Source organism: Erinaceus europaeus, chromosome 9 (genome assembly GCF_950295315.1).
Source record: "Erinaceus europaeus chromosome 9, mEriEur2.1, whole genome shotgun sequence".
Taxonomy (NCBI): domain Eukaryota; kingdom Metazoa; phylum Chordata; class Mammalia; order Eulipotyphla; family Erinaceidae; genus Erinaceus; species Erinaceus europaeus.
This window is the reverse complement of record NC_080170.1, coordinates 110,695,599-110,711,277: the sequence shown is the minus strand read 5'-3', so window position 1 is coordinate 110,711,277 and position 15,679 is coordinate 110,695,599. Positions and strand designations below refer to the sequence as shown.

Here is a 15,679-nt window from a genome sequence, read left to right as displayed (position 1 = left end):
TTGTGAAGCTTCCCCCCATAGGTGAGGAGCAGGGGCTCGAACCTGGGTCCTTTTACATTGTAATGTGTGCACTCAACTGGGTGCACCACCACCTACCCCCTCTTTTCTTTTTTTTCTTTCCCTTTCCCCCCTCTATCATGATAGAAACAGAGAGGAATGAGAAAAGAGAAGGGAGACACACACACACACACACACACACACACACACACACACACACACACACCCAGAGATACCTGCAGCCTACAGCACCACTCATGGAGCTCCCCCTGTGCAGGTGGGGACGGGAGGGGGAGCGTCAGACAGGGTCCTTGCACATTGTAACTTAGAGTTACCCATTGCACCACCACTCAGCCCCATTTTGAGGTTGTGTAGTTCCTCAAACCCAGATCACTGTGAATAAAGAAGTCCCCACTTCTCAAAGTCAATAGCCTAGAGACTTGGAGTGAGACAGAGTGGAGTGGAAGAGAAAGCCCAAAGGGACCTTGCCTTGGCATGTTTTTAATATCTCAAAAAATGCAGCTATAGAAGTGTTCCCTGGATAGTCATGATGTGAGCATCCTGTGTTTAATGGAAGTTCATCCACTTAAAGAGCCATTACTGAGGGTTGTGCCTTGAGATGCACTGGGAAAGTTTTGAAAATTGTTCATAGAGCTGCCACATACTTCTGAAGGGTGCCATGAGGTTGGGGAGAGGGGGGACAAGTATTAGTGAATGGGGTCCAGGAGGCAAACTTAGGTTCACTACATGTATAAAACCAGAAAATAAAGCAATGAAAGCAATGATATAAAGTTAGTGCCTTGCTAAAATTAGTCAGGCTATGAAATAGCGAGTTGGCTGTATGGGCCATTCTAAATAGGAATTATTCAAATAGGAGCTTGAAATGTGTACAAAGCAAGACAGGAATTTAGAATGAAGAGTTGTCTTGAATTTTTTAAAAAATATATGTGCCGCCGGCAGTCGGGCTGTAGCGCAGCGGGTTAAGCGCATGTGGCGAAAAGCACAAGGACCGGCATAAGGATTCCAGTTCGAACCCCGGCTCCCCACCTGCAGGGGAGTCGCTTCACAAGCAGTGAAGCAGGTCTGCAGGTGTCTATCTTTCTCTCCTCCTCTCTGTCTTCCCCTCCTCTCTCCATTTCTCTCTGTCCTATCCAACAATGACAACAACAATAATAATTATAACAATAAAACAAGGGCAACAAAAGGGAATAAATAAATAAAATAAATATTTAAAAAAAAGATTAAAAAAATTTTTTAAAAAAAATATATGTGCTGCCAAGGCAAGCACATGAATGATTTTTTAAAAATTCATTAGTGATTTAATAAAGATTAACAAGATTGTAAGATAACAGGGGTACAATGCCATACAGCTTCCACCTCCAGAGTTCTGGTGTCCCCTCCCCTTTACTGGAAACTTCCCTATTCCTTATCCCTCTGGGAGTATAGACCAAAATTCTTTATGGGGTGCAGAAGGTGGAAGGTCTGGACTCAGAAGTTGCACATGCTCCTATGTTAAATACGAATATATGTAAGCCCTGAGTCAGATGAAAAGAGTAAACAGTTAATGTTATTCATATATTTTCCTTATGTTTTGGGGGATACTCTCTGCCCTAATCCAGCTTTCTAGCCCTATTCTAAACTCTGACTTCATCTTCCCAAATAATATTTTTTGTCCACCTGCATTTTAGCTATCAGGCTCAGGCAAAAATTACTAAAGTCATAAGCCCATTGGAACATCACTAGAATAGACTTCGCAGCTGCTTCCCAACCTAAAACCCCTAATCTCATCTGCTTTATTTCTACCTTTAGGTTCCTGCTTATTAAACAATTTGTCCTGCTTTATAATCTACCACCTTTCAGCCACCAAGTTGCAGATGCTACTATGATGAATGACAAATATCTTTAAATGATCTATTCGTTGTATAGAGACAGTCAGAAATTGAGGGGGGGAGATAGAGAGGGAGAGAGACAGAGAGACCCTGCTTCACCACCAGTAGTAAAGCTTTCCCACAGCAGGTGGGTACTGGGGGCTTGAACCTGGGTCTTTGCACACTATGTTGTGTGCGCTCAACCAGATGCACCACCAGCCAGGCCCATGAATGATATTTTTAAATAATATTTTCTCTTTTTTTTTTCTTTAATAGGATAGAGAGAAATTGAGATGGAAGGGGGCTAGAAAGAGAGAAAACATAGAGACATTTGTTGTATTGCATTAGTGCTCATGAAGATCTCCCCCCTCATAGGTGGGGTTGGGGGCTTGAACCCCGTCCTTGAACATGGCAATGTGTGCATTCAGCCTGGCATGCCACTGCCCAGCCCCCATAAATAATTTTGGAGTCTGTTCCATCTCAGAGAAGGTGCAATGACTAATATCTCCTCCATAACTATTGCATACCAAATGCCATATAAGCACTCTAAACACACTACTTAATCCACAGGTTTATGAAGTGAGCACTAATATTCTGTTCACTCTTTCCATAGGCAGCTGAGATATGGGGAGGATAGGGCATTTGTTCAATGTCATATAGCCAGGAGGAGTGGAAGTCAGGACTAACTTGCAGGCAGATAGGTTACAGGAGTCTGGGATTCCAGGAGCAACAGTGATGGGCTTGGGCATGTTAGCTGCCATGTACTAAAGAAATGAAACAAGCAGGGGGTATTCTGGTGATTCACTTACCTCAACAAACTATGAACGGTCAACAGATAATATTAGCTAAGAGAAAAATCGCTATTACCTCAGGACAGGAGTAGGTATTCTCAGTTTCTAGGCAGTAAGTTATTCAGGGTAAGTACACCACATTCAAGGATGTGTGTTTTATTCTCCTAGCTCCTACCTGGACATGTAATACCAATAAATCAACAGGTTATGGAGGCCTTTATTGTTGTGGCTAAGTGAAAGTGGGAGTTTCTGGAAAGGAAAAGTCTTTATTGTGGAAGAATCAGGCATATTAAGATGCTTGGTCCCTGGGCACTTGGATGCTAGTAGAAAATTCAAGTCATTGACCCACCTCCATACCTTACTTTCTCCTTTTGGAATCCCCTTTAAGGAATGACCCTGTACCTGGCTAGAAATCACTTTTCATGAATGTACTACTTCAATAGTGACAGTACTTAACTTTATAACACTTTTTAAAGCAGTATTAGAATACATTAAAAAAAATTTTTTGAGCCAAATTACAGGGTAGGGGTATTGTATTCTTCCTTTTCTCTTTTCCCCTGTTCTATTTTGATCTGGGGGCCTAGTATCAAACAATTTTATTGATTTAAATTGTGATCATAAGCTTTAAGAATATGGCTAAGGTAAGGCAAGAAAGGTAGTGTTGTCTAGAAAAATCTCAAAATTGGGGGTTTTGTGGTATCAGAGTGAAATTGGCAGAGAGTAAAGCACTGAGCGGTGTGTCCTGAGAGAAATATTGTTGTATTAAAGAAAAACATTCAACTATACAGAGCGATATATTACACTGACTTCTGCATGCAAGCTCAGGTTCTAAATGAAACTTAATTTGCGCCAATGGGGATTGCATCAGCTGGTTACACAAACACATACATGCACACACACATACACAACTCCGACGATTCTTACCATCCGTATTCTTGTTTTTCATCATAATGTTTATCATAGCAACAACAGCAAAATATTTCAAGGGAATTGATTCCTGGACTTGGACAATGAAGACATTCTGGCAGCAAGGAAAGTTCCATGGGCTCCTTTTAGCATCACACACTTCCAGGGAATGCCTTCAGCCTCCATTCTCACCTTGCCAGGTAGCTGCTACCTGAGACAGCTCCCACTGTATCTGTGAGGGTGGCTAAGTCCATTGAGTTCTCTGGGGGTAGTGACTGCCTTGGTTCAGAGGCAGGAAGAATGGTTTAAAGGATAGGAGCTTAATATGCTTAAAAATCCTTGCTTTCCTGATCCAGCTTTCTAGTCCTTTATCTAATTATGATTCCATCTTTCTAGACAGTAACCTGGGTCCACCTACATACTAGATGTCAGGCACAGGCAAAAACTAGTAGTCACGGGCCCCTTGGAATATACCTAAAACAGACCTACTCGCTATTTCCAAAATGGAGCCCCCAAATTTTCATGTGCAATATTCTTGTCTTTAGGTTCATGATTAGTCAACAATTTGTTCTGCTTTATATCTTAACTCTTTTTTTAGGCATCAGGTTCCAGATGATACCATATGCCAACCTGACTTTCCAGGGCAGATGATCTCACCATGTGTCCTGGAACCCGGCCTCCCCAGATCCCCAACCCACTAGGGAAAGAGAGAGATAGGCTGGGAGTATGGAGCGACCTGTCAATGCCCATATTCAGCGGGGAAGCAAATACAGAAGCCAGACCTTCCACCTTCTGCATCCCACAATGACCCTGGGTCCATACTCCCAGAGGGATAAAGAATAGGGAAGCTATCAAGGGAGGGTATGGGATACGGAGTTCTGGTGGGGGGAATTTTGTGGAAATGTACCTCTCTTATCCTATAATCTTGTCAATATTTTCATTTTATAAATAAAAATTAGAAAGTCCTTGCTGGCATTAACATTAGTGGCTACGATTAAATTTCTGTCCATCTTTCACACTGTGTTGTCAGGTGCAAAACTAGTAGATTGACACCTCCCCAGAGCACTCCAGCTACCTCCCAGACTTCAGGGAGACAGGCTCTGACTCCAGCACTACTTGGAAAGCCTGGTCAGGCTTCCCTCCTCTATCCCGGGCCTTGAACCTACCTCCATTCCTCACCCACCTCTTCACATCCCCCACAGATTCATATTTCTAAGTAAAGACCTTTGTTTATTTTTAGAGAACAGGGTGTTATTTCACCACTCCCAAACTGTTTTTCTCTTTAGATGGACAGAAAACTAGACAATTACTATAGCCACCACAGTACTAGAGCTTCTCTTACTGCTATAGCCTCTATTATGTGATGCCAGAGGCTGGCACATGCAGGGCATGGCATGTCCATGTACAAAACTTTCCAAACCCAGGTGGTTTGAGGCTGAGTGCTGGCACACCTGGTTGAGTTACAATGCACAAGGACCCAGGTTTGAGCCCTGGGTCCTTACCTGCAGGTGGAAAACTTTGCATGTGGTGAAGCAATGCTGCAGGTGTCTCTCTGTCTCTCTCTCCCTATCTCCCCCTTCCCTTTTAATTTTTGGCGGTCTCTATCTAATAAATATAAATAGAGATGATCATAAAATATTTTTAAAAGGAGGAACTGATTTCAGAACCTGTGCGTTTTAATTATTACAGATAATGCTTCCATTTTTTCCACTATCTTAATTTATTTTGATAGAGACAGTGTTAGAAGCAGTAACTTTAGAATTGCTTTAAGTAAAATTTTAAGCATGAGTTGTAAGTATAGTTGCTTTTCTGCCTGCAGTGGAAAATTCCTGTAAAAAGGGGGGCTAGACAAAACCCACACCCCAAGATGTAAGCCACCTGCTGTTTGTCTTAAAGAGAATAGCTCGCCTAACCAAGTCCTTGAAACCCAACCACTTGCTCAAGGTTGAGGGAGTTGATAGCCCCGGTGGTCTTAGCTGACAATGAGAAAGTGTGGTGACTCTATTTTGCATAAAGGCTTGAAATTAGACAATTCTTATAGGCTGCTTAGGGTATTGCAATGTCTGAAATGATTGGATCCTGCGTTTTCTGTAAAATGCTATTGAGTGTGTAATAGAATTCTAGTTTTGCATATTCCCCACCCAAGATGTACTTTAGAATCCTATAACTTGTGTGGTTTGAGCCTTGTTCAGGGTCGAGCTTGGTAGACTAACATCAGTCACCACTTGGCCTGGATTTTAATTCGTAAATAAACATCTTTTGCTTCCTTGCAGTGGATGGAGATTTGATTTTTGCTCTGTAACAGACAGCCAGAAATCAAGAGGAAGGGGGATCTAGAGAAGGAGAGATACAGAGAGACACCTGCAGCACTGCTTCATCACTTATAAAGCTTTCCCCTTGCAGGTGCACCCCGACCCAGCCCCGATAGTGCTTCTTTATTATACTGCTGCCAAGTTGAATGAAACTGAAGCCCAATTAATATGCATCAAGTCATCGACATTTATACAGAGGCAGAAGGAAGGAACACCAGAAAACCAGTTAACAGTCTGAGACGGAGAACTTAGGTCCTTTTTCAACCCCAAACCTCAGGATCCATATGGTCAGAGTTTTTGAAGAGGTCACTTGGGTTCTTGTAATCACCCAAGTTTCTGCAGAGGGTACATACAGTCAATAGATGTGTACCCCAGTCCCCAACAAGCAGTGTCTCATCAGAGCATCAGCCTGGGGTCATTGAGCCACATCAAAGCATGCAGAAAAACAGGATGATTTCATGCAGATAGGTACGGGGGTGGGGCAGTAGCGCAGTGGGTTAAGCACACATGGTACAAAGTGTAAGGACCAGTGTAAGGATCACGGTTCGAGTGCCCAGCCCCCCACCTGCAGGGAGGTCGCTTCACGGGTAGTGAAGCAGGTCTGCAGGTATCTATCTTTCTCTCCCCCTCTCTCTCTCCCATCCTCTCTTGATTTCTCTTTGTCCTATCCAAAAACAACAACAGCAATGACAAGAGTAATAACAATGACAACAACATGTGTAACAATAAGGGCAACAAAATGGGAAAAATGGTCTCCAGGAGCAGTGGATTTGAAGTGCAGGCACCGAGTCCCAGCAGTAACCTGGAGGCAAAAAAAAAAAAAAGTAAAAAAAAAGAAGCTGAAATACAAAAAAATTTAATGACCCTAAATAATGGGTTGGTTAAATAAATTATTTTCAACCATATGATAGAATATAGGAAACCTACAAGAAATTCTATGAGGGGCCAGATGGTGGCGCACCTGGTTGAGCACACATATGACAACGCTCAAGGGCCCGGGGTGCAAGCCCCAGGTCCTCACCTGCAGGGGGAAAGCTTCACAAGTGGTGAAGCAGTGCTGCAGGTGTCTCTCTGTCTCTTTTCCTTTCTATCCCCCTTCCCCTCTCAATTTCTGGCTCTCTCTATCCAATAAATAAATAAAGATAACTAAAAAACTTACAAAAGAAATTACTATGAAATATTAATGAGTCAGAATGATATTTATGATATATTGCTACTTTAAGTAGAACACAGTGTGATGCACAGCTGTGTGTAATATATATGCATACAGGCACACACAAATAAGGAAAATGATAGGGTGTGCATATCATAACATTAACAATGGTTATCTTTTGCAGGGACAGTAGGAAGAGTTTTAGTCTGTAGACCTACATTTTCCAGTAATAAACTGCACAGCTTTAACAAGAGAAAAATAATTAGACAGCAGACAGGAGAGACATCAAACATAAAGGCTGTCTTTTTTTTTTCTTTTCCCCATGGATGTTGTGTTCTTCTATTATCAAGTTGAAAATAATCCTTTCTGCTCCTGCCAGGCTGATGCAATGGCTCCCACTTGAGGGTGCAGGTGGCTGCTCTTGCATGTGTCTGGTGACAGACCAGATCCCATTGCATTCTGGTCATTGGGTCTATAGCATACGGGGTTACAATGACCTGGCTTACAGCTGGCACATCAGGCACTTCTGAAAGGAAGTAATCCATAAGTCCATCTGGGGTCAATATAGCTTGGAGTTGGGCATGGACTCTGCCATTTATAAACTGTGTGGACCCCAACCCTGTGCAGTGGGAATAATGATCATAGATTAAGAGACTTCTGACAGCATTTGGAATTTGGAAAAATGCCAGTCACAGACAGACGTGCAGAGAGTTTATTATTATTGCTGCATCTATTAACAGGTCTTCATTTTCCTCATCTCTTCATGCTCTGTGGCCCCCTGTGGCACCATGGTTACCACAGCAGCTGGATACTGATGATGCCTCCAGGGACAGGGAGGTGAAGCAGAGCCAGCTGCTAGGTTCTTGTCTCTGTGTCCCTTTCCCAAGCAGGAGTGAGATGGTCTGAAGTTAATCCTCTTTCAGGGCCCCCAACTCTGTCTCTGGTCACTTAGGCCCAAAGATCTTACCCACATAACCTCAGTTCAGGGTCCTGAGACACCCTTTGGAGACTCCTTCCTCCCCAAGCTCTGTCTCTTGGCGCCCTGCCTGGTTGCTGTGGAAACAGGTTCCACTGCGGACAAAGGAGGGAGCTGGGTCCTGCTTCTTCTCGGCCTTGTCGATGAGGATTTTTAGACCGTGGAGACTACGCTGCCCTGCCCTGCACCTGCCCTCACTCCCCTCCTTCTCCATCAAGTGCAGCCTGCCTTCCCTTGCCCCTGACGACACAATGTGTAAAAGTGTGACCACAGGCGAATGGAAGAAAGTCTTCTATGAAAAGATGGAGGAGGTAAAGCCAGCAGATAGCTGGGACCTCATCATAGATCCCAACCTCAAGCACAACGTGCTGGCCCCAGGCTGGAAGCAGTACCTGGAGCTGCACGCCTCTGGCAGGTGAGTGACATAGAGGTCTTGCGGGCACCCCTCTGTGGCACTTTGCAAGAAGAAACAGAGACAAGAGAACCTGATGCTATGGGCCAGAGGGAACCAGACCATCACTCTGGCACATGGGATGACAGGGATTGAACTTGGGACCTCATATTTGAGAGTCCAACACTCCATCCACTGTGCCACTTCCCAGACTATCACATTTTCCATTTATTTTTGTTATTGAGATTTTATTTTTATTGATTTTACCTTATAGAATAGAGAGGCAGTGAGAGGGGAAAAGGAGATAGAAGGAGAGAAAGTGAATCACCTCCAACACTGACTGACTGCTCACAGTAAAGCCTCTCCCTGTGGGTGGGTACTGGGGACTTAAACCCTGGTTCTTGTGCACCTCTGCCTACTCCCATACTTTTCAGTTTTAATAACCTCTTGATAATGGATAAAAACCAGAGAAATGGGTCTTGAAGTAAGTTGGGGTTTAAGAACTCTGTGTTCTGGTCTTGGGATCATTTAGTTTCAGTCTATTTAGTTCATTTTGACTTAATATAAAACATGGAACATAAGAGACAAGTTGGAAATCTCGCTCTAAGTTCCATTGCCCTCAGTTTTGTTCTTTCTTGGACCCCACTGTCCCCATTTCTGAAAATGGGGCCTATTCCAGGTCCTTGCCTTGTGGTTCATAGGCCAGCAATACCATGAATTTGTGAAAGGTACAGAATCTAGACCCTATTCAAGACCAAGTGAATCAGAATCCACATTTCAGCAACATTCTTAGATAGTTCATCTGTATAATAATGCTTAGTGCTGTTGTCTGTGAGCTTACCACTATGACACCCTACAGGGCTGGAGACTGGTGCAGCAGGGGGTCGGAAGCAAGCCTTTCCTTCCCATTCTTGTTAAGTTCATTCAGTTCAACTCATGCAACATCCAGTGGACATCTGCTATGTGCTGGGGACCCCACTGAACTCCAGCTAGCTGTGTCTGCATGGATTGTCTTTCCCTGTGTCTCAGAGTACAACAGTTAACTATGTGATTATTTATTGGATGGAGATAGGAGGAAGCTGAGATGAAAAGGAGAGATAGAGAGGGAGAAAGAGAGACAACTGCTTTACTACTTGTGAAATTTCCCCTTGCAGGTAGGGATGAGGGGGTTGAACTTGGGTTATTGAAAACAATGACATGTGCAGTTAAATGGGCGTGTCACCACCTGGTCCCCAAATAGGTGATTTCTAAGGTCCCTCCTGCTCTGGCATGTTCCCAGCTAAGTTCTGTAATGTAGGTCAGAAGTGGAAATAGTCTCCAAAGAGCAAGTAAAAGGAGGGAAGAGAATAAGAACAGGAGTCTCCAAACCTGGCTGCCAGTGGGGGGTGGGGGGTGGTCTGGACACTACGTGGCAGGCCCAAGAACTGATGGTTCTAGGCAGCCCCTTGGGGGCAGAGGTTGCTTTTACTCACAGCCCTTTGGCTTCTTAACCCCAACACAGGCCTGGAGGCTGAGAAGCGGTAACGGTAGCCAATCAAGACTGACACGCTTCGCCCACTTGGTTTGGGTCTAGCCTGTTCCTAGCCTGTTACTGATGTGTGGCTAGATGAAATGTTTTCTGTTGTGACACATTTCCACTCTCTGACTCAAAGGAAGTCTGAAAGTCAGACTTTAGAGAAGACAAAGCTGCCTAGAGCCAGCATCCCAGGGTCAAGGCCAAAACCTGCGAGCTCTGGTACTGGAGGGAGAGCAGAGTGCAGAGGTGGTGGTCTGCCAGGTGCATCCTGGGCGGCCTGCCTGGTCCTTGCAGCCCAGTAAGGAGGCAGATTGGAGAGCCATCCCCCCAACCCCAGGGTTGGGGGTGGGGGCTGCATGCAGTGATTCCCCCTCCACCCTTTCCACCTCTTCCACTCGGACCTCCCTCTCCCCCTTCGTCACCCTGCAGGTTCCACTGCTCGTGGTGCTGGCACACCTGGCAGTCGCCCCACGTGGTCATCCTCTTCCACATGTACCTGGACCGCGCCCAGAGGATGGGCTCTGTGCGTATGCGCGTCTTCAAGCAGCTGTGCTACGAGTGCGGCACGGCGCGGCTGGACGAGTCGAGCATGCTGGAGGAGAACATCGAGAGCCTGGTGGACAACCTCATCACCAGCCTGCGCGAGCAGTGCTACGGTGAGCGGGGTGGCCACTACCGCATCCACGTGGCCAGCCGCCAGGACCACCGTCGGCACCGCGGTGAGTTCTGCGAGGCCTGCCAGGAGGGCATCGTGCACTGGAAGCCCAGCCAGAAGCTGCTGGAGGAGGAGGCCACCACCTACACCTTCTCCAGGGCGCCCAGCCCCACCAAGCCTCAGACTGAGGAGGCTTCTGGCTGCAACTTCTGCTCCATCCCCTGGTGCCTGTTCTGGGCCACGGTCCTGCTGCTGATCATCTACCTGCAATTCTCCTTCCGCAGCTCCGTCTAAGATCTCCTGGGTGGCACAGGGTGTCTGAGGCCGGTGAGGGGCAGCTGGTGGCAGACAGCAGAGAGACTTGTGCTTGGGAGATGGGTCATCTTCTCCAAAAATTTTCTGAGGACTCTGGACAAAACACCCCATCTTCCCATCTATACAGTTAAGAGTCTAGGGTTCAACCATTGATATTTCAAAGTAAAACCCAGGGCCTTACAGTTTGCATAGGTGAGGCAGGAACACAGGGATTTGGAAGCCAGACTGGATGATTGGGGCTTCCATCCAGGTGCAACTTTCCAACCCCCCCAACCCCCATCCCAGTTCCTACCTCTTCCTCTCACTTAACCAGAGCAGCTCCAAACTTAATGGACTTTCATTTCAGAGTTTTATATGAAAAATAAGTCTTCTGTGATTTATTTTTAATTTTACTTTTTAATTTAATTTTTTTCTTCTTATCTTTAGTTATTGAATAGAGACATCCAGAGATTGAGAGTGTAGGGGGAGATAGAGAAGGAGAGAGGATGACAGATACCTGCAGCACTGCTTCACCTCTTGCAAAGCTTTTCCCTTACAGGTAGGGACCAGAGGGCTCAAACGTGAGTTCTTGCGCATTATAACATGTGCTCTCAACCAGGTGCTTCACCACTCGGCCCCTCATGTGTGCTTTAAAAAAACAGATTGATCTCAGACACCTTTCCACAGTAACCAGCCTATTCTTGCTCTCTTGTTAGCTCCTGTCAGAGTCCCCATCAGTCCCTAAACCCAGAGCTGCAGCCTGAAGTTAGCCTCTTCCTCTGCCTCCTGAATGAGCCTGCCATGCACACAGTGGGGATTTCTTTAATGAGAGAGCAAAGTGGGGTCCCTGGTCTGTCCCATTGCAGCTGGGCACACAGGCTCTTTTCTTCTGCTCCCCAGATTCTTAACTTCCAGATTCTGTCCACTCAGGAATCTTGGCCTGGATGGAAGATGGTGATTGGGATGTGGTCTTATTAAGTTAAACTTTCCACTCTTTACAAATGAACTGGCAGAGAATTTAGGGGGAGGTTTAGAAAGTTAAAGTGTTAGCAGCAAAGCACAAACTTTCCCAGGGGAAAAAAATAGATCAGTCCTTTTAGAAAAAATTAGGGGTCAGATGCTTTTTTTTTGTTGCCTCCAGGGTTATTGCTGGGGCTCAGTGCCTGTACTTCAAACCCCACTGCTCCATAAGGCTATTTTTCCTCCTTTTGTTGCCCTTGTCATTTATCATTGTTGTTGTTGATGTTATTGTTATTGATGTTGCTGTTGTTGGATAGAACAGAGAGAAATCAAGAGAAGAGGGGAAGACAGAGAGAGGGAGAGAGAGACATCTGCAGACCTGCTTCACCACTTGTGAAGCAACACCCCTGCAGGTGGGGAGCCGGGGGCTTGAACCAGGATCTTTATGCCAGTCCTTGCACTTTGGTCCATGTGAGCTTAACCCACTGCACTTCTGTCCAGCCCCCAGGATACTTTGTTTACCTGACTTTTTATCACTTTATTGAGGATATATTCATTTACAAGATGGTTGTCATAGAAGTACAGTTTCATATCTTCCCAAGATAGATGCTAGCCCATGTCACCTCCACCACAGTTCACTGGGTACCTAGCCAGCCCCCTTGCCTCCTCACTTTACCTCCTCCCTTCTGAGTCTTTGGATCTGCTGAAATATACCATGATTTATTGAAGTTTTACCTTATATATGTTCCTTGCTCCATTGCTTAAATCCCTTCTGTGGGTGTGATCATACAGTACTTGCCCCTCTTCTTTGCTTATTTCACTTAACATGATGCCCTTGAATTCTAGCCATACTGTAGCAAAAGAGAAGATTTCACGTTTCCTTCCAATTGAATGAACTTTCTTTATATTGGAGAGTTGCAAGAGTTTCAGGGACCAAGTCCACCTGAATCTCTGTGTTAATGGCAAGAATACAGGCTCAAGGTATAAAATCTTACCTGGAAGTCTTTCCAGCATTAACCACATCTAGGTCCTCTCACCAAAGGCCAGCTGTCCACATAGGAATGCCAGGGTTGGAGTTATTGCCATGCTTTGCACAGAGAGAATTTCTGTGGGCCAGGTGGTAGTGCACCTGGTTAAGTGCTCACATTACAATGAGCAAGAACCCAGGTTCAAGCCCTTGGTCCCCAACTGCAGAGGGAAAGCTTCACAAGTTTTGAAGTAGTGTTGCAAGTGTCTCTCTGTCTCTCTCCCTCTCTATCTCCCATTTTCCCTCTCAATTTCTCTCTGTCTTGATCCAATAACAAATAAATAAAAATATACTTTTAAAAAATCAAGTAGAGAGATAATTGCACAGATGAATGAGAGAAACCCACATTGCTTTGAGACAGGCTACAGGGTGGTCTGGAGTGGGTGGTGGCTTCCCGATAGCTGGGTCTAGAGTGAGGTCAAGCATGGGCAGAAATAGAGAGCAGGAGGTGGGCTGCTCCCTTGTGCTTACAAGGATCTTCATTCCCCTCACCTTTGTTAAGAACTTCAATGCCCCTTTCTCCACCAACTCCCCCTTTCAATGGAAAGTTATCACTACCTGTGGTGGTGGAGGGAGCCGTCATTCATGAGTGGTTGAGTTACTGTCCCTGATCTGTAATGCAATACACACACACACACACACACACACACACACACACACACACACACACACACATCCTTTCTCCTTTTTCTTGGGCTCCTACATAAGATGCTATCTGGCTTCAGCCTCAGGGTCTGGGCCAGTTGTTTGCATAGCCAGAGGTATAGCAGTCCCTAGCCGGTCACCTGGGGACTCGGCATATCCAGGCTCCTGTCTGCCCTGATTCTCAGTCTAGTCACTGTCTGACAGTGTCTGCTTTATCCACAGAGCATTTCTTCTTTTATTCAAGGCACAGATCCTGAATACCTTCTATCTGACCAGCCCTTATCTGGGTACACAGAGAGATAGACTGTTTCTCAGAGATCTCTCACCATTGATGTTCTCTGGGCTGACAGCACTCTAGAAATTGTGGGGAGTTTGGAAAATGTATCAGAACTCATCTCCCACCTCTGACCAACTGAACCAAAATCAGCACGTGTGTGTGTGTGTGTGTGTGTGTGTGTGTGTGTGTGTGTGTGTGTGTGTAAAGCAGTTGAAACTCCAGTTAGAATAAATCTCTCAGGGCTGGGGAGACAGCATAATGGTTCTGCAGAAGACTTTTATGCTTGAGGGTGGTTCAGTCCACAGCACCATCGTATACTAGAGCTGAGCAGTACACTAATCTCTCATCAAAATAAAATAAATGAAAATATTAAAAATAAATAGAATAAAGCTAGGCATTAAAGACATGAATAAAGCTCCTGGGTGACACACCTGTTTTCCTGACAGCCAGCCTGTTGCCCAAGGATAGGCTGCCATCAGTGGCCAGGTATGTAGTGCTATATCCCAAGTGTTTCTTGGTGACTTGCCTGGGAGTCTCTAGGATGAAAGTTTAGCTTTTGACTAACTCCTCAACACCCCCCTTCCTCCTCCCCACTTCTGTCCACCATAGTGGCTTCACTCAGCTCTCAGACTCCACTTTCTCTCTTTCTCTCTCTCTCTCTCTCTCTTTTAGCTCTGTCCCCCTTGCCTGGACACTCCTCAAACTTTGTTCTACTGTAGTCCCCCACTCCCACTCTCACTCCACCCATCCATGGGGAACACATTCCAAGATCTCAGTGAATGCTTGAAACTGTGAATTATACCAAGTCCTATATGTATAGAATTTGAAAATGTATTTATTTATTTATTTACTTTGGACAGAGACAGAAATTGAGAGGGAAAGGAGAGATGAGGGGGAGAGAGACACCTGCAGCCCTGGTTCACCACTCATGATGCTTCCCCCTTCCTTGCAGGTGGGGGCCAGGGGCTTAAACCTGGGCCCTTGCACACTGTAATGCATGTGATTAGCCAGGCAGGTGCACCATCTCTTGGTCTTCATGTAACATTTTAAATACATACATAACTATGCAAAAGTTTAATCTATAAATTAGGCACAGTAAGAGATGAGCCACACAACTCTTGATAGGATAGAAAAAATATGCTTTAGTAAGAGTGATATGAGTTTGCTCTCTCTCTTTCTCTCTCTAAATATCTCATGGTCCTTAATATTTTTGGACTGCAAATAACTGAAATGTTGGGTGAGGGATGTGTGTTATTTCTTGTCTCTTATGTCCTCTCTCCCTGCTGGAATGTCAGGGCCCAAAAACTCAGACTCTGTGCTTATTCCTCGCTAGTGAACACATAACAAGTGCAAGATCAATATATGTTGAATGAATAAAAGAATTGATGAGCTTTCCTCAACAGTACCTTCTGCATTCTCTGCCTGAGATTCAATTTAGGAGAGACAGAGATTAGCCCTCAAGGCAACTCGGGAAGGGGGGTACTCAGATCACGCAAACAAGTTTACTCTGTTCCCTCTGGTTCAAAAGAAAGAGTTAAAAACTAGGGACACTGCCTCTTCCAGACCATAACTACATCATTCCAAAACAGGCCGGGGCAGGGACAACTATACACACCAAGAGACACGCGGCTGCTTTAAATGTGGCTTTGTCTTGTTCTGACACTTGCTCAGTTTCTATAGAATTTTGACTGTGTTCTGGAGCTGTTGGTTATTTTAATCAGTTTCTGGTTGCTTTTGGTATTTTCATGGGGTGGGGAAGTCAGGCTTGGAGCTTTTCCTTAACTGTTACTGGGAATTTTTTTATTGGTGATTTAATAATGACTAATAAGATTGTAAGATAACAAGGGTACAATTCCACATAGTTCCCACCACCAGAGTTCCACATCCCATCTCTTCCATTGGAAGCTTCCT

General features: G+C 45.0%; 1 protein-coding gene and 1 long non-coding RNA gene across 2 annotated transcripts; one reads left to right on the top strand and one right to left on the bottom strand.

Annotated features, from left to right (window-relative positions):
* Positions 1 to 8,146: 8,146 nt before the first annotated feature.
* Positions 8,147 to 10,859, top strand: RTP1 (receptor transporter protein 1). The gene is made up of 2 exons (XM_007532735.3): positions 8,147 to 8,418; positions 10,340 to 10,859. Exons 1-2 carry the CDS (start codon positions 8,147 to 8,149, stop codon positions 10,857 to 10,859), a joined length of 792 nt encoding a protein of 263 aa, XP_007532797.1.
* On the bottom strand, positions 10,711 to 12,722 carry LOC132540481 (uncharacterized). The gene is made up of 3 exons (XR_009551682.1): positions 12,555 to 12,722; positions 11,377 to 11,507; positions 10,711 to 10,903 (listed from the first exon to the last, which is right to left on the bottom strand). It is a non-coding gene; the product is annotated as an uncharacterized LOC132540481 (long non-coding RNA).
* Positions 12,723 to 15,679: the final 2,957 nt, after the last annotated feature.

What these genes read in the sequence shown, in the direction of transcription:
- RTP1 (XM_007532735.3), top strand. Translation starts at nt 8,147, where the DNA reads ATGAGGATTTTTAGACCGTGGAGACTACGCTGCCCTGCCCTGCACCTG. An exon ending in GAGCTGCACGCCTCTGGCAG is followed by an intron (nt 8,419 to 10,339) that starts GTGAGTGACATA and finishes GTCACCCTGCAG; the next exon opens with GTTCCACTGCTCGTGGTGCT.